This window comes from Octopus sinensis, linkage group LG7, assembly GCF_006345805.1.
Source record: "Octopus sinensis linkage group LG7, ASM634580v1, whole genome shotgun sequence".
In the NCBI taxonomy this organism is placed as follows: domain Eukaryota; kingdom Metazoa; phylum Mollusca; class Cephalopoda; order Octopoda; family Octopodidae; genus Octopus; species Octopus sinensis.
Window position 1 is genome coordinate 37,870,717 of NC_043003.1, and position 26,788 is coordinate 37,897,504.

General features: G+C 36.8%; 1 protein-coding gene across 1 annotated transcript in view; it reads left to right on the forward strand.

Annotated features, from left to right (window-relative positions):
- LOC115214276 (dolichyl pyrophosphate Man9GlcNAc2 alpha-1,3-glucosyltransferase) overlaps positions 1 to 22,797 on the forward strand; it is a 35,555-nt gene extending 12,758 nt beyond the window's left edge. Inside the window, exons 2-14 of the mRNA XM_029783421.2 lie at positions 1,527 to 1,611; positions 4,572 to 4,661; positions 5,427 to 5,515; positions 8,070 to 8,152; positions 9,483 to 9,547; positions 12,667 to 12,849; positions 14,442 to 14,577; positions 15,899 to 15,984; positions 16,612 to 16,696; positions 18,550 to 18,620; positions 19,629 to 19,697; positions 21,520 to 21,676; positions 22,476 to 22,797. Of these exons, the coding sequence (XP_029639281.1) occupies positions 1,527 to 1,611; positions 4,572 to 4,661; positions 5,427 to 5,515; positions 8,070 to 8,152; positions 9,483 to 9,547; positions 12,667 to 12,849; positions 14,442 to 14,577; positions 15,899 to 15,984; positions 16,612 to 16,696; positions 18,550 to 18,620; positions 19,629 to 19,697; positions 21,520 to 21,676; positions 22,476 to 22,745 (1,469 nt within the window). The 3' untranslated portion in view covers positions 22,746 to 22,797. The remainder of the gene's footprint in view (positions 1 to 1,526; positions 1,612 to 4,571; positions 4,662 to 5,426; positions 5,516 to 8,069; positions 8,153 to 9,482; positions 9,548 to 12,666; positions 12,850 to 14,441; positions 14,578 to 15,898; positions 15,985 to 16,611; positions 16,697 to 18,549; positions 18,621 to 19,628; positions 19,698 to 21,519; positions 21,677 to 22,475) is intronic.
- The last annotated feature ends 3,991 nt before the right edge of the window (positions 22,798 to 26,788 follow it).

Sequence of the window (26,788 nt, forward strand, 5' to 3'; positions counted from 1 at the left end):
CGAACAATGATGATGATATATATATATATATATATATATATATATATATATATATATAATATATATATATGTGTGTGTGTGTGTGTGTGTATGTTGTGTGTGTGTGTGTGTGTGTGTATGTGTGTGTGTGTGTGTGTATGTATGTGTGTGTGTGTGTGTGTATGTATATGTGTGTGTGTGTTGTGTGTGTGTGTGTGTGTGTGTATGCATATATAAACTTTTACACAATTTCAATTCATGAAATTTCAAAATTCCAATCCCAAGACATTGTATAGAAAAGTTAAACTAGCTTGGAACCATGTAATTTCCAAATGAACTTTATAGTCGCAGCGATAGATTTGACACTCTACTACAATAAGCCAACAAAGATACCTCTACGTAGTCACTCAATCTTTTAGAAATAGCATCCCAAATCTCCCTCAAATTTCACCCTGACATCTTCAGTAAAATGTATATGGACCTGGGTTACCTGTAGATAAGAAAACGACATGATGATCACAGCTGGAATGCATTTGGTCATAGATCTAACTGATCAGGGTTGACCTAATGCTAAATAGCAGCCAAATGCCCTCAAATCATGCCTTACTGTCTTAAAGTAAGTAGGACACTTTGGACAGTATTGTCAAAGTTTACAAGAATATGGGCGGTCAAAGGTGGATCATTTTTCTGCTTAATCAGGGCTAATGATAACAGTAGCAACAACATTAATACTTTATCCACTGATCCTTACTTAACTTCATCATCTTCATAGTTTTTTTAATGTCCAGCTGCAAGAGCTCAGATTATTTATCCTTTTAGTTATGTTGATGCTTAACTTTTGTCATTCCTGTGTAAAGAACATGAAGTTTAAGATTGTTTCCTTCATATATGTTGTGATTGTGTGTTATAATATTAACAAGTTAACAAATGACATGAGAAATTTTATAACACCTCTGTGGTCAGATGCTATGACATGGCTGTGTTAAATTTGTCTGAAATCAGCAACTCTTTCATTAGCTCCTTAGCATTCAGATTACTCTGTCAAATGTAATGCTTATTTATTCACATTGTTTTGAATTAATCAAGCAGTATCTCATAGTTTCAAGATTTCAATAATGATGTGATTGTTTTTTTGTTTTTTTTTATAATGACAATGTTGGGTAGGTGTGAGAGACCATATCTGGCCATTTCAAACTTAAAACAGGTGGAATATTTCGGCTGGATATGGCCAGTTTACATGCAAAAGGGTTAAGATGTCAATAATTCTATCTTGAAATGGTGAAGCCACATTTACATCCTCTGTAAACATTATATCCTGTAGTTCTGAATTTTAGTGGAATAAAAAAGCAAAAACTAAAAAACTTCTTACTTGAGAAACCATACAACATAGGCTGGAAAAAAATAAACATAAAACAGTAAATGAACAATTGTAAATGAAGTAATTTACGTTGTTGAGCTTCTAAAATTTTCAGTATTAGATATATAAAAAGGTGGAAGCACCATTTATCAAAAATTAACAGAAATACATTTTGTCCCTTTTATTCTAGGTGCTGGCAAATCACCAATGTTTGGTGACTTTGAAGCTCAGAGACATTGGATGGAAATCACCTATAATCTTCCAGTTAAAAAATGGTAAGTAAACAGAAGAAATATTTCACTTAGTCTAATTGTTATCACCATTATTCCCATCATTTTCTTATTAATGTGGGTTGTATTGGTTTATTTTGCTAAATTTGTCGTCAAAAGCTCCAGAGTGTAAAGAGCTATCACATTGGAGACCCAAATTTAGAAGAAAGAAATAGGAAGAAAAATTTGTATAAACAAATAACATCAACACTACCAATAATAATAATAAATTTCTTTCTATCTCATTTTGCTTTTCTGTTTTTCATTTCGAATGTTACTATATTTACATCTTATGTGTGTGTACACACATACACGGCTGGTGGGGCACTGGCCATAGAAACCATACCAATGCTGATATTGAAGCTCAACACAGCCCTGCAGCTCATTAGAACCTATCAAAGCAGCCAACTAATACCAACATGGAAAACTAATGTTAAATAGTAATGATGATGACATATATGGTATCGATATGGGTGGGTAGTTAAGAAGTTTGCTTTGCAACCATGTGGGTTGGGGTCCTATTCCACTGCATCCCACTTTGGGCAAGTATCTTCTACTACAGCTCCAGGGCAACCAAATCCTTGAGTAGATCCAGTGGACAGAAACAGAAAGAAGCTCATCATACATATGTATATACTCTCTCTTTTTTACTCTTTTACTTGTTTCAGTCATTTGACTGCGGCCATGCTGGAGCACTGCCTTTAGTCGAGCAAATCGACCCCGGGACTTATTCTTTGTAAGCCCAGTACTTATTCTATCGGTCTCTTTTGCTGAACTGCTAAGTGACAAGACGTAAACACACCAGCATCGGTTGTCAAGCAATGCTAGGGGGACAAACACAGACACACAAACACACACACGTATATATATATATGGCGCAGGAGTGGCTGTGTGGTAAGTAGCTTGCTAACCAACCACATGGTTCCGGGTTCAGTCCCACTGCGTGGCATCTTGGGCAAGTGTCTTCTGCTATAGCCCCGGGCCGACCAATGCCTTGTGAGTGGATTTGGTAGACAGAAACTGAAAGAAGCCTGTCGTATATATGTATATATATATATATAAGTGTGTGTGTGTGTGTCTCTCCCACTAGCATTGCTTGACAACCGATGCTGGTGTGTTTACGTCCCCGTTACTTAGCGGTTCGGCAAAAGAGACCGATAGAATAAGTACTGGGCTTACAAAGAATAAGTCCCGGGGTCAATTTGCTCGACTAAAGGCGGTGCTCCAGCATGGCCGCAGTCAAATGACTGAAACAAGTAAAAAGAGAAAAAAAAGAAATATATATATACGACAGGCTTCTTTCAGTTTCCGTCTACCAAATCCACTCACAAGGCATTGGTCGGCCCGGGGCTATAGCAGAAGACACTTGCCCAAGATGCCATGCAGTGTGACTGAACCCAGAACCATGTGGTTGGTAAGCAAGCTACTTACCACACAGCCACTCCTGCGCCTATGTGTATGTCTCTTCTTGACTTTGTCTACTAGTTGGAAATGAATGTCACCATTTTACATGCAGCATTGTTTATTTGTAATCTTCTGTGAATACATGTCTGACTATCATTGATGTGTTCTTGTTTAAACAACTAAGGCAAATTTTACCTCACTTGGAAATAGGTGACAGTTGGAGACAGGATGAGGAGCTAGTAGTAAAAAAAAAATCTACTTTTCTATGCCTGCATAGATCAAATGAAATTTATGAAGGCAGATTCATAAATTCACATACCAAAGTGACACCTTTCTTTCTCTTAAGAAATTATGTGAATTTAGTGCTGGTTTCTTGTAAAAATCTTTAGCCAGCATCTTACAGATTTTAAAAGGTGGATGCTACTTTGGCATGTGATCTACAAGGGAGATTACTTTAGGTTACCTTTTAGTTTACTTTTCAAATTCTAAAATCTGTAAGATGCTGGCTAAAGATTTTTACAAGAAACCAGCACTAAATTCACATAATTTCTTAAGAGAAAGAAAGGTGTCACTTTGGTATGTGATCGACAGTTTTAAGGGAGATTACTTTAGGTTACTTTCTTGTTTACTTTGTGTTAGTGCTGTATTCCATGTGATCTACGTGAGCAAATTTACTATGGTGGATGATCTATGTGCTTGTTTTAATTATTATATGTTTTTTTTTATTAAAATAGTAGGAATTTTGAAAAAATACATTTACAATGCTAAATATATACAAAATAATTTTAAACATAACCTAAAGTAATCTCCCTTGTAGATCACACACCAAAGTAGCACCAACTATATGTGTGTGTATGTAGATTTACAATAAGTATCGCATCAATGTTTTAATACTCAATTCATTAACATTTTTAGCACATTAAATTAATTAGCCTCGTTTCTGATATTTTCAGTGTCATTAATCATAATAATACATTTATCAAAAAAATTGGAAGTTATGATACAAGTATTATTATGGTTATGATAAATGTATTATTATGATTAATGAGACTGAAGATATCAAAAATGAGGCTAACTAATTTAATGTGCTAATAATTTTAATGAATTAAGTATTATAACATTGATGTGATACTTACTGTATGCCTGCTTTTGCATCCTCTGTATATATATATATATATATATGTATGTATATATGTATGTATATATATGTATGTATGTATGTATATATGTATGTATATATATGTATGTATGTATATATGTATGTATATATATGTATGTATGTATATATGTATGTATATATATGTATGTATGTATATATATATGTATATATATGTATGTGTATATATATGTATGTGTATATATATGTATGTGTATATATATGTATGTATGTATATATGTGTGTATATATATATATATATATATATATGCCAAAACTACGATATAGAGTGACCAGCTTACATATGGTATATTAAATTATGAATAACAATATAATCGACTGACCCTCTCCCTCAATAAAAATTCCAAATAAAATGCGATTATATATTGATGTTATTTATTTGTAGGTACCATAACTCCACTGATAATGATCTCATGTACTGGGGCCTTGATTATCCCCCCTTAACAGCTTACCACAGCTGGATTATGGGGGCAATGTAAGTTGATTTTTTCTTTTTCTTTCTGACTTCTTTTATGTCTTATTGTCTTACTCTCCGAAATATTTGTCATATGACTCTAGATTTTTTCTCTTTTTTTTTTTTATCTCATTCGTAAGAATCATTCAATTTTTGTTTTGAATACTCAGTTTTCACTCTTTTCTGAAGTTTTAATGTTAAAAAACTTGTTTAATGTATTGCTACTATATTTGGACAAACCAGCTTGAATTAATGTTGGCATTAGGAAGGGCATCCAGCTGTAGAAACTTTGCCAGATCGGATTGGAGACTGGTCAGCCTTCTGGCTCACCAGCGTGGAAAGCAGACGTTAAACGATGATGATGATATATATATATTCAGTAATATTACACAACATAGGATACCACAATTTAATTTTGTGCCCTATCATATTATACCAAACCTGTATTTTCAAACTGTGAGATCTTGGTCACATTCACAAATTTATAGTGAGTAGTTCCTTGCAATGTACAATGGAATTCGAATAGATCTTTTAGATTTTTTTCTTGTTTAGTATCTTAACTTCTATTTCTTTTATGTCTTCAAAAAGTAGCATCAAAGCATGTGGAGGCACTAGAGATAAAAGGAAACTTAGATTGGTGCCATTTCAATTGATTATTATTGAACTAACTGATATGTCTTACTTGTATAATTAATATACCAAAATTGTACCCATGCTAGCATGGAAAGCAGATGTTAAATGATGATGATGTGCGTGTAGATTTACATCTTCCAATTTTCATTGCAGTTCACATTACATTAACCCTGAGTGGGTTGCTCTCTATTCATCTCGAGGTCTTGAAAATCCACTTCACAAGTTATTTATGCGATATTCAGGTAATTCTGACTTGACATTTTATAAATTTGATAACTTTGTGTGTGTGTGTGTGTATTACTTTTGAAACTGAAAACACTTTAGTAGTTACTCTGGAACTCTAATTTTGTGTATATCACTGCTCAAACTGTTTGAGAAATAATATACATGCAACTCAATTATTAGAGTAATTATGTAAGTATTTTCAGCACTTAAAAAAATACATTTTTATGCTTTAAGATGAAATGGTGGGAATCCTATATCAAAAGGATCAAAGGTCCTTCCTGAGCCATAGGCTTATAAAGGTGGTTTCTCGGATTCTGTAACCTATCTTTCTGCCCCACTTGATGGGACACCAGTCTGTTGCAGAATTACTCACTTCTACCAGCTGAGTGGACTTGAGCATTGTGAAATGAAGTGTTTTGGTCACGAACACAATGCAACATCCAGTCTAGGAATTGAAACCGCAGTCTTACAATTATGAGTGCAAAACCCTAACCACTTAGCTATGCTTCTCCACACTTAACCATGCCCTTCCACACTCACACACACACAAATATATACATTCAATGGAGATCAATAAAATAAATAACAAACAGAAATAAACTTTAGGCTTAGTGTGGTTGACTAAAATCCTTGAAAGAGATGCCCCAGTATGGCCACGGTTCAATAGCTGATACTAGTCATCAAATAAGAGATTTTATCACTCTCTCTCTGGTCAGGTTACCATGTACCTCCTCTACAACAACACACTTGTTTCTGTCTCTCTGTTTCACTATAACATTTCATCATCTGATACAAGTTACTTGGTGACTCTGCCAGTGCTGGTGCCACTTAAAAAGCATCAAGTCTGCATTGTTAAGTGGTTAGCATTTGGAAGGGCATTTGGCTGTAAAAACTATGCCAAAACTGACCTCACCTGTGCTTGTGCCATGTAAAAAGCACTCTGTCCACTCTGCTGGGTGGTTGTTGTAAGAAAGGGCATCCATCCATAAAAACCCTGGCCAGCTCCTGTCAAATTGTCCAGCCCGTGTCTGTATAGAAGCCAGACATTAAATGATGATGATATTATATTGTATAAAGGCGGCGAGCTGGCAGAAATGTTAGCACGCCGGGCGAAATGCGTAACCGTATTTCATCTGCCGGTACGTTCAGAGTTCAAATCACGCCGAGGTCGACTTTGCCTTTCATCCTTTCGGGGTCGATAAATTAAGTACCAGTTACGCACTGGGGTCGATGTAATCGACTTAATCCGTTTGTCTGTCCTTGTTTGTCCCCTCTATGTTTAGCCCCGTGTGGGCAATAAAGAAACAGATATTATATTGTTTTCACTTCTTATATAAATACAAGTTGATTACACTGTGATGTAAACTCTGACAAGTCTCTTAACTGTTTTACATACATTGCTAATGAATGGTCAAACAAATATTTGATTCAGTACTTGTGTAAGAAATCTTTGCTGCTGTTGTTGTTGTTGGTGTTCATGTAATTGTTGAATCATTAGCATACTGAGCAAAATGCTTAGCAGCATTTCATCCATTTTTACATTCTGAGTTCAAATGCCACTAAGGTCAGTTTTGCCTTTTGCTATTTCAGGATCACTAAAATAAATACCAGTTGAGTAGTGGTGTCGATTTAATTAACTAACTTAGTCCTTCTCCCCAAACTGCTGGCCATGTGCCAAAATTTGAAACCATTATTATTATTAATTGTGCCAGTGGAACGTTAAAAGCACATCCGAGCGTGACCGTTGCCAGGGCTACGGATTGGCTCCTGTGTCGGTGGCACCTAAAAAGTACCATTCAAGCATCACCTTATCGGCACATGTGCTGGTGGCACATGAAAAACAACAATTGAGCGTGGTTGTTGCCAGTGCTACCGGACTGACTGGCTCCCATGCATGTAGCACGTAAAAAACACCTTTTGAGCATGGTTATTGCCAGAACAGCCTGACTGGCCCTCGTGCCTGTGGCATGTAAAAGCACCCACTACACTCTCGGAGTGGTTGGCATTAGGAAGGGCATCCAGCTGTAGAAACTTTGCCAAATCAGATTGAGCCTGGTGCAGTCCTCAGTCACACCGTCCAACCCATGCCAGCATGGAAAGCAGACGTTAAACGATGATGATGATGATGAGGTGAGCTGGCAGAACTGTTAGCATGCTGGAAAAAATGTGGAGCTGCATTTCATCTGACTTTATATTCTGAGTTCAAATTTCACCAAGGTCAACTTTGCCTTTCATCTTTTTATTGTTGGTAAAATCCATAGCCCTGGCAACAATCAGATGTGTTTTTAACGTTCCACTGGCACAATTAATAATAATGGTTTCAAGTACTGGGGTCAATGTAATTCAAACTTGTGGGCCTTGTGCCAAAATTTGAAACTATTATCGTTATTTGTTGTATTTCATCCTTTGATCTTAGCCAAGAAATGAAATCATTATTATTATTATTAGACAATGCGAAGAGCGTGGTGCAATTGCAATAGATATTTTATTGGTTGAACGATATTTCGACAGCTAGCCTGTCTTTGTCGAGTTCAAAATGAAAAGTGATATTATTATTTTCTTTCTTCCCAGTAATCTTCTCAGATCTTCTACTTTACATCCCTGCTGTTTGTCTGTTTATGTATCACAGTTATAAAAAGGACAGCAAAAAATGTGTAAGTACTTGTGTTTTAGTATTTTAAATTTTACCTTCTTCCACTTTTTGTAAACATGACCTAATATAATTATCTGAAGTAATCATCATTATTTTGTATCCACTTTTCTACACAAATATTAATGATGGTAATGATAATGGTTATTACTTACTTTAAACTTTTATTCTTATTCTACCTTAACTTTTATTCTTATTCAGCTGTTTAGATAAATAGGAGTTAAAATATATTACCAAACAATTCTTCAGATATTTTATGCACCTGTTTGGTCTTTCGTGGTTTTGCTTTCTTTAAAACTTTTCCCATGGATCAGGGATTAAAATGAACAATGAGATAAGCCATTCAGATGTTGGCTCATAGGTCATTGACAAGAAATATAAATCTCTTTGCCTTTGCCTGTGTGACTAACAGCAGATTTCACTCAAGTTAGTTACTTGAGGAGTTAATATATATGCAATAACATCAACAATATAAAATTTATATATAAATTTAGAAATCAATATAAAACAGTGCAAAAGGCCCAGTAGTTACCAGAACACCATTTGTCTATTCTTGGTTATCCCAGGCCTACCTTGATGAAGCAGGACTTCGATTAAGACATTCTTCATATGTGTATCCTAGTCCTATCTTTTATCTATAGTGTATAAAATTTTAATTCAAGTTCCAAAGTTAATTTCTTTAAAATTGGATCTACTTCAACTCCACTGTCTTTTCATTTATAGAAATAACAGTAATATCAATGTAAAATTTTCATCCATCATCTCTGCCTACTATTCATTAGAGGGTTGAGGTGGTAGCATCCCCAAGCACCTCCTCCAAAAGGTCCTATCAGAAGCAATCATCATTACACTCACTGGTTGGATTCACAAGTATGACCAACTGAGATTGGATTTTATCCAAACATCTCATTCTTGGTCTACTTCTAGGTTTCCTACTGGTTATCTCAGCTTGAAGAATACATCTTGTGATTCTTTCCTGCAACATTCTAATCACATATCCATAGTACTAGAACTGTGACGTCTCAATGTAGAGGAATAGTGGCTTGACCTGGAGAAACTCTCTGATCTCCAAGCTATGTGCTCTGTTAAGTAACGTCACTCTAGAGAGCCTTCAGAAGAGTCCCATTTTGGTTGCTAGTATTCACAATCATTCTTTTCTGGTCGTTACCCAATATTTATCACCATTGGTGAAGATAAAGCATAGAAACTGAATTAAAGATAGCAAAGTTTTTTAAAAAATGATTGCTTTCAGCTAAGATTGATATTTTTTTGATATTTTTTTCAAATATTTTTCTCTGAGAATAAACATTTTTCTTTCTTATTTTGATTTAAAGCTAATGTCTACAGCCTGTGCCCTGATTTACCCTGGACTAATTCTGATTGACCATGGACATTTCCAGTATCCTTTTGGTGTTTAGCACATAACAGTACTGTTTTACTATAATTATACTGGGAAACTTAACCAAGAGTGCCTTCTGCATAAAGAACATATAGTTATATACAGACTAACTTACTGTATGTAGTGAGGTGAAAATAATTTCTAGCTGAAATTATGCCCATAATTCATAATTAATAATGATACCCCAATTATCTCCATTGAACCCATGCTGACATGGAAAATGGACGTTAGTGATGATGAGTGAAAATTCATCTCAAAAGGATAAGAGAAAGAACTTTGAAATTTCAGTTGCCCAAAAGGTAAATGGAGAAAGAAGTTAATATTTGATCTTTTGGTAGCTATGGTGACAACTCTGGACAGGTTTCAGTATCATCAGATCTCCTCAGCAAAAAATCAGATATAGATTCTTCCACCTCAGCTGCACATTCTCATTTAATTTTGGTCATTTTACAATAGGTTACATCAGAAATCAATGATTTAGTTTTGTTATGATCCACTTTTGATTACATGTGCCCACGGTTCACATGTAAATCATATCACATTCATTCATTTATTTAATGTTCATTTTTCCATGCTAGCATAGGTTGGAAGAGGTTTGTTAATGGCGTATTATTTTTACAGCTGGATACCCTTCTTTCACTAACCCTTGTTCGTTTAGTATGGAACTTTTTTACCATTTGTCTTTCCCAGATGACAAGACTCGTCATTGATCTCTGTATAAATCCTAAAGTGTTTCATAATATAGACACAACATAGATTTTCTGGAACTATTCATTCTAAAGTCTTCACAGATTGCTCATTTTTCTGAACTAGGCATGGTTACACTTTAAATTAAACAAATATTAAATTTACTTAAATAATTAAATGAAATTCAAGTACCTGTGCATTATTATAAATGATACAGGAACAATATACACTCAGGGCACACAGGAATTAGACTTTCTCAAATGCCCAGGAGGCTTCCTTGAGGTTGTCGATAGTTTCTGCTACCTAGATGACCAAATTAGTAATGGTGGAGGATGTTCTAAAAGTATTGTTGCTAAAATAAGAACAGGATGGAAGAAGTTCAAAGACTTATTAACCTCTGTTGGCAATAAAAGGACTTTCTCTCAGAGTGAAAGGCAGATTGTATGATGCTTGTGTGCGAATGGCTGTACTCTATGGTAGTGAGGCATGGGCTCTGAATGCAGAAGACATGTATAGACTTGAGAGGAATGAAGCTAGTATGCTCTGCTGGATGTGCATGTACGACAAAGTGCAAATGTGCTGAGAGAAAAATTAGGCATAAGAGGAATCAGATGCATATGAATGTAGACAGCTGTATAAAGAAGTTCCACTCACTGAAAGTGGATGCCACCTGTGAAAGTGGGAGACTCAGGAAGACATTGGATGAAGTAGTGAGGACTGATCTCAGGATGTTGGGCTTCATGGAGGAAATGGCAATGAACTGAGATGTCTGGTGATATGTGGTTCTTGAGCAGACCCGCCCACCTCAGTGAGACAGTTCTGGGAGTGCTGTGTGTTCCATCTCTATGTAACAATAAAAAATATAAAATTTCACACACCCTACCTCTACAAACCAAACTACATCTCTTCCTCACATTTCTTCTTTTTCATGCACTACACTCATGCTTATCTGTGCTTCCCAATCCTGACTTCACTGCCCTGCTCACTGTATCATTGTTATCCTGTTGTCCTACACATCCTTCATATACACACATTTCATGACTCACTGCATTCTCCACCCTCAACACTCCTTGCATTCATGTGAAGTCCCTACTCCCTACTCATGCACCCTTGGCAATACTCTATCATCCCATTCATATTCTGATTCCCATACCTTGAGGGTATGCCCTGACACTTCACCATCTCTCTCCTGCTCTCTCTTGCACTCTCACCTTCTCACTCTCTTCTACTCTCTCTCATTCTTGATCACTCTCTCTCTCTCTCTTCTTCTGACTGAGTAACCATGCTGGGTAACCATGTATCTCCCCTATAGCAACACACCTGTATCTGTACTCATTCTTGATCTCTCTCTCCCACTCTCTTTGCCTTTCTCTGACTAGGTAACTATGTATCTCCTATACAGCAAGGCACCTGTTTCTGTCCCTCTGTCACACTCTAACCTCTCATCACCTGGCATAAAGCCACCTCCTCCAATGCCACACCTCTCAAAGGATCTTTGTCTTGCAAGTTGCTTGGTGATCCTAGCAGTTCACACTGCAAAGTGGTTGGTGTTTGGAAGGGCATCCAGCTGTAAAAACCATGTCAAAATGCCTTGCCAGTGCTCATACCAGGTAAAAAGCATTCAGTCCACTCTGTAAGGTGGTTGGTTTTAGGAATGGCATCCACCTGTAAAAACCATGCAGAGACAGACAGTGAAGCTTGGTGCAGTCTTCTGTCAAGCCATCCAACTGATGCCAGCATGGAAAATGGACATTAAATGATGATGATTATGATAATAGGTAGTGGGTAGCGATTTTCTTCACTACTTCGGGGAGTGACGACCCTGCCTGACACGAGTCCTGGGCTCAGCTGGCTCCAGCTGACAGTACCCGAGACAAGGATGCCAACAACAAATTGGGAGGTCCAGCAAACTATTTTGGCTGCAGTGGGAATTTGAAATTCCTGCTCATAAATTAGTGCAGATTATAAAAGATTTTGGACCATCAGTGTCCAAACAGTGACTATTGTACCTGTATACGTTTATGGATCATCTAAGTATAAAGATCACAATTTTCATGTACCACTCTCTCTCTCTCTCTCTTTCTTAGTAATTTAAGTCAGAGTTCTCACTCAATAAGTCTTAGATTCACCTCACCACAAACAATTAGATATTACTGAAAGCCAGAAAATATATTGTCACCAATGTATCACATTTTCTTCTTCCTTCCATCTTTTCTATCCATCTCTTTCATTTTATCTTTCTATCTCTGAAATTGAGAAATATCCCTTAGTCTTGGTGTTGTCTTTTCATCTCTTTGAATTTCAATATATGAAAATTCTTTAAGAGAAGATATTTTTAAAATTGCCCATCTTACTGTATGCCATCACCATCATTACGATATTATTTTATGTTCTTTTATTTCTTTATTTATATCTGCCTTAACATTATCCATGTACAACTGTGTCAGTCTTGGACTGGCCCTGTGGGGTATTTTGGCTTTGGCACAAGATAAAGACGTTCTTGGAGCTGTTGCTTTTATTTTGGCTCTTTGCTATAAACAAATGGAACTTTACCATTCCTGGCCATTCTTCTGCTACTTACTTGGCAAATGCATTTCCAGCAAAAAAGAAAACAGGTAAAATTGTATTTTATATTTGATATATTTTGTTTGATAAGGGGAAATAATGCTGAGCTTAATTATATTTACAGTTATTGTTATATCTTGGCAAAGTGACAAGCTTGTAGGGTTGTTAGCAGATCAAGAAAATGTTTAGCAACATTTCTTCCATTTTGTTACATACTGTGTTCAAATCCTATCAATGTCAACTTTATTTTATCAACCATGAAAGGATGAAAAGCAAAGTTAAATACTGGAGTTGATATAATCAACTTCCAGTCCTTAAAAATTGCTGACCTTGTGCCGAAATTAGAGAGAATTGTGATTTTTTTTTTTTTTTTTTTTTTTTTTTTTTGCTTTTTATTCTGAATTCCTCCCGTATTAATTTCAACATCTGTTAACTATTTGCTTCCCAAAGTTTGTGGTTCCATCCAAAGCTAGAAATTATTATTATTATTATTATTATTATCATAAATAGATGAACATCAATGGAATTTGTATCTTTGTGGTACCAGTGCCGGTGGCACACAAGAAAATCATCCGAACGTGGCCGTAGCCAGTACCGCATAGACTGGCCTCCGTGCTTTGGGGACGTAACAAACACCATCCGATCGTGGCCGTCCGCCAGCCTCATCTGGCACCTGTGTCGGTGGCACATAAAAACACCATCGAGCGTGGCCGTCTGCCAGCCTCGTCTGGCACCTGTGTCGGTGGCACATAAAAACACCATCCGAGCGTGGCCGTTCGCCAGCCTCGTCTGGCACCTGTGTCGGTGGCACATAAAATCACCCACTACACTCTCGGAGTGGTTGGCGTTAGGAAGGGCATCCATCTGTAGAAACACTGCCAGATCTGACTGGCCTGGTGCAGCCTTCGGGCTCCCCAGACCCCAGTTGAACCGTCCAACCCATGCTAGCATGGAAAACGGACGCTAAATGATGATGATGATGATGATTATTAAGGGGTGAGCTGGCAGAATCATTAGCATGCCAGATGAAATACTTAGCGGCATTTTGCCTGTCTTTATGTTCTGAGTTCAAATTCTGCCGAGCTTGACTTTGCTTTTCATCCTTTTGGGGTTGATAAATTAAGTACCAGTGAAACACTGGAGTTGATGTAATCGACTAGTCCCCTCTCCCAAAACTTCAAGCCTTGTGCCTATAGTAGAAAGGATTATTATTATTAATATTATTAGGGTGATGGATTGGCAGGATCTTTAGAACAAGTCTTGTATTTGTTCTGACTTTTTGTATTCTGAGCTCAAATCCTGTTGAGATCAACTTTGCCTTTCATCCTTCTGGGGGTGGGGTCAATAAACTAAAGTGGCAGTCATGTACTGGGGCTGATTTATTCCTTGTATAATAAGTAGTCGTAAGTGAAGAAAGAGATAAGAGATACAAAAAAAAAAAAATGAAAGAATCAAAGACAAAGGAAACATGAGGAAGGAAGAGAAAGAAGGAAATAAAATGAGGAATACGAGATTAACTGTAATGTACTTGAGTGTATGTGTATTTTATATTGGTACAAAATAAAATTCAGAACTTATGTCATCAATATTGTATCATTAATGAATGATAAGGTCTATTTATGTTTTACAATTCTCTTCCCAGGTTTCTAAAGTTGGTCCGGTTAACTGTAGCAGTACTTGGAACTTTTTGTCTCTGCTTCTTGCCGTTTTTCAAACAGAAAGGTAGCATCTTTCAAGTCTTGCACAGACTATTTCCTTTTGAAAGAGGTCTGTACGAGGTAAGAATCAGTTTGATTGAAATTTTATTTTTTAATTCTTCAGTTTAATAGATTTTATAGTTCAATTTGTCCGTTGTATTTAATTGTAGTAAAGTTAGAGAATCTAATTAATTTTTCATCTTCATTAATTTTGCATCCACTTTTTCCATGCTAGTATAGGTTAGACAAGACTTTAGGACATGTTATCTTAAAGGGGATGTCCTTGTCACTGACTCAAACCTGTTTCCAAGTAAGGTGTTTATTTCCCTAGTTGTTTGCACAATGAACAGCTGAATGTCGAAACATGTTTTGATTGCAGACACAAAAATAGACATTGTGTGTACACACCATCACATTTGTGTGTATACATTCATAAATGGTGGGTGGAAAAAAAAAAGGAAGTTCTCCTCAGACCAGGGATCTGTGTTGATTGCTTGCAACATTGTGGATCCTGCTAAAGGCAGCAAGAGCCAGTTGTTGATTTTAAATTGCATGAAAGATTAACCTTTTTGTTACCAAACCGGCTCTGGCTCATTAGTATAAATGTCTTGTTTTCATAAGTTTTGAATTCAAATCTTCCACCAAATCTTAGTCACAATTTATGTTCCTAACACTAGCTTAATGATAACGATATTATTCTACTAAATTCTTTGTTATATTTAAAATAATTGGAAGAAACACAGAGCATCTCAAAATAAATACAGTAACGAAAGGGTTAAGTCTGCCACCCAAAACAGGAGCAAGTCCTCTGACAGTTTCTGTTCACTAAATTATACTGACATGGTTTTTGTCAACTTGTGGCTTTCATAGAAAATACTTGTCCAAGATGTTGCTTAGTGGTGTTGAACTTTAAAACCCTGTTGTTACAAAGAGAACTTCTTAACCTTACAGCCATGTTTGTGTCCTGCACAGCATCATCATCAAGTTCCCTTAAATGATGCCACTGTAGATGCTTTTGCATTTGGCTGTTACTATTGGTCTCTGTTCTTTGTCATGCACAGCGGGGTCACAGTGTTGTGAACCATCCAGTTGTTGATGTTGTCAAACTGAGATTTTCTCTTTCTCTTTATTTGCTCTCTTTCAACTGTGTGCTGCAGGATGGTTTTGGACAGGGAGTTGTGGTGACCATACCAAGCAAGCTTTCATCTTTTTACCTGCACAAGGAGCGGTTCCTGTTTGCCAGCATGTTTGCTGACTAGCTGCTTGACAAGGCTGTTTGTTTTGTGCTCTGTGTATGGGACGTGTCCTGCACATCTAAAAGAATAGAATGAAATTTGCAATTCATATTAAAGACAAATTGCCTTTTTTATGTGTTTATAAACCTTCTGTTTATCTTTTACAGGATAAAGTTGCTAATTTCTGGTGTTCAATCAGCATTTTTGTGAAGTTAAAAGATATGTTTCCTCAGAAATCTTTGATTTATCTATGGTAAGATATTGTTTACTAATTTAATAACTTTTTTTCTCCTTATGAACATCAGGAGCCTTGCCATCAGGGGCCTTTCTGCATCATACACTGTAGTCTTGTGCTGCAACTGTACTCTCTACCAGACTATTTCCCGTCCTTGGCTAGTTGTTTGCTTGGAAAGGAACTTTCTGCAAATGTTCTGACCATGTTCCAAAATTTGAAATTATTATTAATATTATTTTAAGGTGGCGAACTGACAGGCCTATTAGCACACTGGGGAAAATGCTTAATGACATTTCATTCACCTTTAGTTCAAATTCTGTCATTCATCCTTTCAGGGTTGATAAATTAAGTACCGGTTGAGTATTGGGGTCAATTTAATTGACATCATCCTCCCCACAAATTTCAGGCTTTGTGCTTATAGTAGAAGGCAGCACTCTAGCAGAATCATTAGCACACCAGGCAAAATGCTTAGCAGTATTTCATCTGTCTTCGTACTCTGAGGTCAACTTTGCTTTCATCCTTTTGGGGTTGATAAAATAATTACCAGTTGAATACTGGGACTGATATAATCAACTTATCCCTCCTCTAAATTCATTGGCCTTGTGCCAAAATTTGAAATCATTATTATTATTATTATATTTCCAGCTTGTCAGTCACAGCAGTGTGTCTGTTACCAAGTGGGTTAAATCTGCTCAGTCGACCAGCTATGTCCAGATTCAAATTGACACTGGTAAGTTTCACATAAATTGTCCCCCGATTTGCTTTCTTGTTTTTCTTTTTAGAAAAGTTTTTGCAACTTTGTACATTTGCATATCTTGGAGAAATTGGTTTTACAACTCAGTGCTCTTTGTGAAATTTTATACATTTTGAAATCTATGAAACCACCTCTGTACAGTAATTTCACCTGGTAGAAGTGGCAACTAATTCTCCTCCAAATTATACTGTCATCTTAGAAAACTATAATTAAAAGTATTCTAGCAATGTCCATCCAATCATTATCTTAGGCACATTGTATCTAGGATTATATTATCCAAAGTGTCCTTTGGATAATGTAATCCTAAGTACAGTGTACTCAAGATAATGACTGGATGATCATTGTTAGAATGCCTTTGATGATAGTTTCACCCTCATTTGACCTGGGTCTTAGAAAACAACTACAACTTAAGTGTGAAAAAAGCAATAGAAATGGTTTGTGTTGTTGGGTTGACTAAGACATGTGGCCTCACTCCATTGGCACACTGCTATAACCAGTGGTAATATTTGAACTAGTGACTGTGGTTAGTCATTTCGCATTGTAACCTCATAGTCTTTGTGTCTCACAAGTTTCCACCAAACTATTTTTCCTATTCTAAAACAGTTGAATGATAGAACACTGAAAATATGTGGCTTTGTAGTGAGAGTATTTGGCTAAGGACTGCAAGGTCATGAGTTTGATTCTCAGCAGTAATCAAACTCTTTATTTCATGTTGCTCCAGTCCACTCAGCAGGCAAAAGTCAACTGTACCTGTATTTCAAAGGGCCAGCCTTGTTACAATCTGTGTCAACCTGAATCTCCCTGAGAACTATGTTAAGGGTACACATGTCTGTGGAGTGCTCACAAGCAGGCTGTACCATTGATTGGATCAACTGGAACACTCGTTGTCATAATCTATGGAGAACACCTTGTTGAGCTCCTGATAGAGCAGAGATTGACTTTGGTGTAGAGAATGGGAATGGTGAGAATGAATGAAAGGAGAAAAAGCTGGTGGGTGGGGAGAAAAAAGATGTAAGGAAGTATAAAATATATAAAAGTAGATTAAATTGTTTTACCTTGAGGAAGTGGAAAATAATCTAACATTTTGAATAAAACCCTACATTAGAAAGTGATATTATCTGATGGTACTGATGAATGGAGACATTTACCAGGTGCAGTATCAGATTTATTGAATCTGCAGATCTCGCATAAACTTGATGAAAGCTGATTCTCTGATGTTCAGTGTATGACTTGTTGTGGAATTGGAAGAAAATGAGGATAAAGATGCTGCTAATAAAGAAGAAATGTTATATTGAAGAAATGAGACTATCACTACTCCTTCAGCTATTAAAAACATTATTTGATGATTTTGTTTGAAAATTGTGTATCTTGCATAAGTCTCCTAGGTGGTGTTCTTGTTACTTATACCTCTGTGTAGGTGAGGATCTGAACACAGCACTTCAAGTTTACAATACTTATAGGAAGATATTAGGAAAGCAGAAGTCATAGAGTAACATACAGACAACATGCATGTCTTATTCTATTTATTTCATTCTTCTCTCTTCTGAGTTCAAAACCTGCTGGAGACTGATATTCCTTTCATCTCTCTTCGCAACTGAGAAAAATGAAGTCCAGTGATATTCAGATGTAGTTGTACTAAGAACTTCTTTTGAAACCACTTGGTTCTAGGTTTGATACCTTGCCTGACTCTTTGGGTAAAGGTCTTCAACTGTAGCCTTGAGTTGACCAATTTGGTAGACAGACACTGTTTGAAGGCTGAAGCTTTTAAAGTGAGGGTGAGAGAAAAAAAAAACATTTGATAAACTACATATTTTTTTCTTTTTTAACAGGCTAGTTCTTCATTGATATTTTTCCTGTTTTCATATCAAGTTCATGAAAAATCTATCCTCTTAGTTGCTCTGTAAGTATTTGTCATTATATAATTTTTTGCTGTATGTGTGTGTTTGATTGATTTCGACTTGGCCCATATTGAACAAGAGTGACATAACCAGTTCAATTGATTCCATCATCATTAATATTTAACGTCTGTTTTCCATGCTGGCATGGGTTGGATGGCTTGGCAGGAACTGGCAAGGCCAGGGGCTACACCAGTTTCCTTAGTCTGTTATGTTAACCCGTTCATTACCAACCTGGCTGTAACCGGCTCTGGCTCTGAGTACAAATATCTTGTTTTCATAAGTTTTGAATTCAAATCTTCCACCAGATCTTAGTCACAATTTATGTTCCTAACACTAGATGAATGATAACTAAGTTATTTTACTAAATTCTGTGTTATATTTAAAATAATTGAAAGAAACTCAGAGCATCTCAAAATAAATACAGTAACGAAAGGGTTAAGGTTTCTACAGCTGGATGCCCTTCCTAATATCAACCATTCAATGGAATGTACTGGGTGCTTTTACATGGCACCAGCACTAGTACCCCCTAAAAAGCATATACTTTATATATATATATATATGGATATATATATAAGTGCAGGCATGGCTGTGTGATAAAACGCTTGCTTCCCAATCACATGGTTCCGGATTCAGTCCCACTGTGTGGTACCTTGGGCAAGCGTCTTCTACTATAGCCTTGGGCCAACCAAAGCCTTGTGAATGGATTTGGTTGACGGAAACTGGAAGAAGCCCATTGTGTATATATATATATATATATGTTTGTGTGTCTGTGTTTGTCCCACCACCATCACTTGACAACTGATGTTGGTGTGTTTATGTCCCCGTAACTTAGTGGTTTGGCAAAAGAGACCAATAAAATAAGTACTAGGCTTACAAAGAGTAAGTCCTGGGGTTGATTTGTTCGACTAAAGGCAGTGCTCCAGCATGGCCACAGTCAAATGACTGAAACAAGTAACAGAATAAAAGAATATATTGTAAAATTTTATTTTTCCCCCTCTTCATTTTTTCAGCCCTTTCTGCTTGCTTCTACCAAATTATCCATTCCTTTCCTTCTGGTTCCTGCACATATCAACATTGAGGTAAGTAATATAAAAAAAATAAAATGTTTAATATTACTATCAGTTAATTATTTAAAGAGCAAACTACTATATTCAGTCCCACCTTGCAGTCTTGGATTGTCTTGGTAAGATGAAATGGAATATATTACCAGAGTATCAGTTTGGTATCTCAATAATATAATGTTCAAACACATCTGAGATAGTTACAAGAAGTAAGAATGCTGTTACAAAAAAATAAATGAATAAATAAATAAATAAAGGCACAAGTGTGGCTGTGTGGGAAGATAATTCCCAACCACATGATTCTGGGTTCAATCCCACTTGGGTAAATGTCTTGTACTACAGACTCAGGCCAAACAAAGCCTTGTGAGTGGATTTGGCAAATGGAAACTGAAAGAAGCCTGTCATATGTATGTATGTGTATATATATATATATATATGTATACACACACACACACATACATATATATATATATGTGTGTGTGTTTGTTGCCCCATCACTTAACAGTTCAGTAAAAGACACTGACAGAAAAAGTACTTGGCTTGAAAATAAGTCCTGGGGTCAATTTGTTTAACTGAAACCTTCAATGCAGTACTCTAGCATGGCTGCAGTCAAATGACTGAAACAAATAGAAGAATTGATAAGTGCAGATGTGGCTGCATGCTTCCCAACCATATGGCCTTGGTTTCAATCCTATTGTATGGCATCTTAGATAAGTATCTTTTATTATGGTACTGGGTCAACCAAAGCCTTGTGAGTAGATTGGTTGACGGAAACTGAAAGAAGCCTGTCACATATGTATAATTACATATATGTATGTGTCTTTACATGTTTTGTGCTTGTGTGTACCCTTGTCTTGACATCATAGTTGTAAATGAGCATCACTGTCATACAAGTGGTGCTGTTCATTTCCAGTCTTCTGTGAAGAATACATCTTGCCATAGGGAAATATATTACCCTGCTTTGAAACAGTTGAAGGTTAGTGACAGGATGTACTTCCCTTTGAAAACTTCACAATTACAATGGGGGTATTTGTTTGACAGCCAGATAGGCTGAGCCTTATTTTATACCCTTGTGATATAAAATCCCTAGTGTAATAATAGTAAGATATGACCATACTGTTAGTAATGTAGCACCTTAAACTTCTTAACCATTGTGGGTCACATTAACACATAGGATGTATGTCATGTTATTACAGTGGAAGAAGAAAGAAAAAAGTTAGTTTACTTCTTTTGCATCCAAGTGCTGGTGCCATGTTAAAAGCACTCAGCACACACTAAAGTGGTTGGCATTAAGCCATAGAAACCAAGCCAAATCAGACTGGCACCTAGTGCAGCTCCCTGACTTTCCAAACTTTCTGGCCAAACTGTCCAACTCTTGTCAGTATGGAAAAGGGACATTAAAGGATGATGATGATGATGTCTTAAACATCAATGTCTGTTTTCTGATTTTTATAGTTAGCCCTCATTTCATGTTCTGAGTAATATGTAGCTCTCTTTTCATATCTCCCACGTCTGAAAAATATTAACAATGTATATTATATTTGATATATGGATACTAAAGAAATATGTCCTGAGCATTGCATATGATACACAGAGCCGGCAAGGGTTTAAACAACAACAATAACACACACATTTATATGAATGGTACAATTTATGGTTCACACATATGGACATGCTTTAAAAATCAACACAAATAATTCCAGCTGCAGCTCAGTTTTTTTCTTGATATCATTTTGAGAATATTATTAGAGACACTAAAGAGAATTTGTAAGTTATTTTGGTTGAACCCTATTCTTGAAGTTTATATACAACTAAGCCTTTTCCTTTTCTGTTCTTTTAGTATGTTCCCATTGCTTGTGAAAGATGGCCTCATCTTGCAGTATTTTAGTTGTCAAGCATTGTTTGCACTTGTTGTACTCATGTTAAACAAAGTAATGCCAGACCAAATCTCCAAGAAGAAAAGTAATTCACTCTTCAACTGGTTACTTCGAAGCATGGTAAGTGGAAAAATTTTTTACTGTTATAAAAATGTCTTGGAGTAAGGTATAGTAATTTGTTATTGATTTCAATAGGAGCTAATGGTGAACATTATTAATATCTTTTGATTAGCTTTTCTTTAGTTTATTACTGTTTGTGTCTGGTACACTCTACCATCACCCTGTGTTGCTTATCTTCTCTGTTTGTCTTTCTCTCTCAAGCCACTTTGTCATTGTGTGACAATTTGAGCAAATGTCTTCTAGTATAGCTCTGAGCTGAACAAAGCTTTGTGAGCGAATTCAGTAGGTGGAAATTGAAAGAAGCTCATTTTATGCATGTGTGTGCGTTTGTGTGTAGCCTTGTTTTGATACTGTGTCATGGTTGTCAATGACCATTAATTTGTTCATTTCCAGTCTTCCATGAATAACATGTCTGGTCATGGGGAAATATTACCTTGTTTGGAAATGGGAAGAGCATGTTTCAACAAATTACACCCGACCCATGCAACCATGGAAGAGTGGCTGTTTAATGATGGTGATGTCAGTAAAACACACCTTGCCAATTAATGAGCCTACAAGTAGATCTCTCTCAAAACCCATCCTATCTTGCCATCTTAAAAAAGCAGTGATATATTTTGACTTCATTCATGGAATACTTTTAATCATAAGTATGTACAATGACCTGGTGTTAAACATGAACAACAACACATATTTGCTCTTTATTATACATTAACTTTTCAGCTTAGATATTGTTGACAATCTGTTGTGTGCATTTTTTCTGTTTTGTTTTTGTAAACATAAATTTCTTTTACTCTTTCAGATGTTCTTGTCTATATCAGGTGGTTTAGCTCTGAGTATAGGTTCCCTGGTTGTTGAGCCACCTAAAGATAAACCTGATCTCTTCGCTGTCTTCACTGCAGTCTACTGTTGTGGTCATTTCTTAATGTTTCTCATCTGTTTACACTACATACAGTTTACACTTGATAGACCTCGGTCAAATCCTGTGAAGTCAAACAGTTCTCCAAGAAAAAATGGACCACCCGAACGTAAAAAGGCCTCAGACGGTCATAAAAAAATTAAAAAGCATTAATTTTTTTTTTATGATATCAAGGTAATAAAAAACATTTTTTAATTAAAAGTGATGTGGGCTTTGAAATTCTTATTTACTTTATGACTGTGTGACTGAGAAGTTTGCTTTTCATCCACCTGGTTTCAGGTTTAGTCCCACTGTGTAGCACCTTATGCAAGTGATTTCTACTATAGCTGCAGGTTAACCAAAGCCTTATGAGTAGATTTTTGTTGATACAAACTGAAAGAAGCCTGTCTGGAGGTGTGTGTCCATTCCTTTTTCTTGTCATTATGCGGTAGTTGTAAGTAAGCTTCATCATCATACAAACAGTGTTGCTTCCAGTGTTCTATGAAAACGTCTAGTCAAGAGTAAATATTACCTTACTTGGAAATTGGTGTGGGCTGCCAACAAGTAGGGTGTCAGCCTGTAGAACACTTGTGTCAAAGAATTCCATTTGACCCATACAAGCTTGAAACAGTAGATGTTAAAACAATGATGATGATCATCATCATCGTCCTATAACGTCTGTTTTTTCATATAGGCATGGGTTGACAGAAAATGTTAAGTCAGAAGAATGCACCAAATTCTGTTGTCTGTTTAGGCATGGTTTCTCTGGCTGGATGCTCTTCCTAATGCCAACCACTTTAGAGAGTGTACCGGGTGCTTTTTACAAGGCACCAGCAGCAGTGAGTTTACTGGGTAACTTGCAGACAAGACCCCCTGACTGAGGTGGGGGGAAGAAAAAGTGTTTTGTAATAGAAGAGAAACATGGCCACCTCAGACGGAGAAGAGAGGGAAAGAAAGATGGTAAAGATTAGATGGAGTGGTGACAGGGGCCATATACTCAAGTTATAGGAAGGTGTATATAGTGAAGTAGACCAGAGATTGGAGAAGGTAAGATCACAAAATTGCAAAAGGAGAATGGGAGCTGAGTGGTGGGGAGGGATAATTATATTCTATGACCTTATAATTACCACTGGTGGATTGGCAGAATTGTTAGAGCATTGGTAAGTAAAAATGCCATGTAATATTTCTTCTAGCATTTATATTCTTAGGTCAACTTAGCCTGCCATCTTTACAGGGTCAATAATATTAAGTACCAGTTAAATACTGGGTTGATGTCATTAAATAGTTACCCCTACCCTAAAAATTATTGGTCTTGTGCCTAAATTACTACTGTGAAAAGATTTGTGTCTGTAGATGCTGTAGAGCATTTGATTAAATGGTTCAACCAGGATTTATGCCTATTTATGAGAGGCATCTTTTCTTTTCTGTCTGTCTGTCATTGGCAACATCATACACCAATAGATAAAGGGTTAAAAAAATGAAATACTTCTCTCTCTCTCTCTCTCTTTAAAGATAGGCCTAGGCTGAAATGTGAAAAAAAATTATTTACCCAATGGCATTCAAACATGAAATATATTCTTCCCTAATAAAAGATTTTTTGTTGACACAGACTACCAGTAATTTCCCTGAATTGTGTTTTAACAACATTTACTTTCCTTTGTTTCCATTCAGGGTTCAAATTTTGCCAGAGATGACTGTCTTTCATATTTTTAGGGGTAATTCACTTGACTGTCATATAATCTAGCGGTTGAGGGAACCTGTGGAAGAGGCAGACCCAGGAAAACCTGGGACGAGGTGGTGAAGCACGACCTTCGAACTTTAGGTCTCACTGAGGAAATGACTAGAGACCGAGACCTCTGGAAGTGTGCTGTGCGCGAGAAGACCCGGCAGGACAAGTGAGTCCACAACCCGTGGCCTTCTACATGGGATGGAGCCAGCCTACGTATGCATACCTTCCCTTCTTGGGACACAAAACTCTACTTGTGAAGACGTGTTGAGGCAAGTGAGGATCAGAATCGAAATCGATCAATGGAAATTGCGGATGTGCTACCAGTGCCGGTGGCATGTCGAAACTCTGCTTGTGAAGACCCATTGAGGCAAGTGAGGATCAGAATCGAAATCGATCAATGGAAATTGCAGATGTGTTACCAGTGCCGGTGGCATGTAAGAGAACTTTCCGTTTCGCAACCGTTGCCAGCACCGCCCCGTTTCGTGTCCGTTGCCAGCCTCGCCTGGCCCTCGTGCCGGTGGCACATAAAAAGCACCATCCGTTCGTGGCCGTTTGCCAGCTCTGTCTGGCACCAGTGCGGGTGGCACGTAAAAAGCACCCACTACACTCACGGAGTGGTTGGCGTTAGGAAGGGCATCCAGCCGTAGAAACACTGCCAGATTTGACTGGGCCTGATGAAGCCTTCTGGCTTCACAGACCCCAGTAGAACCGTCCAACCCATGCTAGCATGGAAAACGGACGCTAAATGATGATGATGATGATGATGAATACTGCTAACCCTACATCAAATTCTTAATCCTTCACCATTTCTTTAACCTGTTTCCTTCACTTGAATATAACATCACCACTCTCCTCCATTAGCTGAATTCATCCTTCTTCTAAATCGTTTCTTAACCAGCAAGTTCTGTAAGTAAACTTCTAGGTACAAAAATAGGTCCTAATTACATTAAACGCTTTATAAACTATACTGAAGCTAGATATTTATCCAATTCTCAAGCCGCTGTAGGTATGTACAGCAATTACATCAACTGCGTGGTTGTAACCTCCCTTCCTGGAGTTGAATTCACTGCTTATATTTTTAATAGCAACACACTCCATCCAGTGTAGGAATTTACCCTTACTCCATCAGACATTCCTGTCTGTTTTCTCAACATCGCCGTCACTCTTGATGGCCCACCACATTATAAATCTGACTCCCACTGAAACCATTAATATCTCAGAAAAATTCAACTTCACCAACTATGCAACATGGATTTGAATTTCCTTTTCAAGTCTGAATTACTGTGCTGTGCTGTGCCATGCCCAACCCACTGACAAAGCCTTAACCCTTTAATATTCAGATCATTCTGTCAAATGTGATATTTGTTTATTTATATTGCTTTGAATTAATCATGCATTATCTTGTAGTTTAGAGATTTCAATGATGTGATTTTTTTAGTTTTAGAATGACATGGTAGGGCTGAGGTGAGAGGCAAGATCTGGTCAGTTTCAATATAAAACAGGTTAAATATTTTGGCCGAATTGAATGCTAAAGGGTTAAACTCTTTTCCTCCACCCAGTGTACTTAACTGATGATAAAGTTCTCTCTTCTACAAAATTTCTCCTGGCTGCTTTGTTGCTTTTGTTGACTATCCTTCAGGACTTTTATTTTGTTTTTTTTCCCTTCTAATCTACAAACCACTCTAATTTTTCACAAAGAACAAAAATATATGCAACACTTGGTCAGAAAGTCCTTCCCTCATTGCAACAGAAATCCCAGCATCTTCAAAAGCTCTTGCATCAAATGTTACACTTGTCCTTCATCTACAGCCCTCATAACTGGCTGCCAAACTACCAATTATTTTGCATCTCTGTCAACCTTAGCTACCGTATCACCTGAAAATTGTGTAAGTTTCTATGGGGGTGAAATAGGCTGTCAACTAAGTGATTCATCATCTTTTAACATCTGTTTTCCCTACTGGCATGAGTTGGACACCTTGATAGCTGACCAGCTAAAGAACTGCCCAGGTTCCAATTGTCTGTTTTGGCATGGTTTCTATGGTTGCATGCTCTTCCTAATGCCAACCACTTTACAGTGTATACTGGGTGCTTTTTACATCACACTGGTACCTCCTTTGATAATGTAGACCAATAACTAAGCACTTTTGAAACCGGTAGTTTGACATTTCAACTTACCAGACTTCTCCTTTAATTACATCTTAATTTGTGCAATCACTTTACAAATGCAAATAAAAGGAGAGCACTTTGTTTTTACTCTAGAAAGTTTTTTTCATTTTCTCAATATACCTTGTTCTTTGAACCTGTTTGCAATTTACCCATCCTTCTTTTGGTAGTAAAGATCAGTAATTGTACATATAAGCATAAAAATACTGCTGGACTATTTTCATGCACCATCTTTTACTATCTCCCTTACACCAGGTATCCTCTTTCTTATTTACCTACCTTAAGTTTTTCATTCCTTAACCAATCTCTAACTTTATCTCCAATC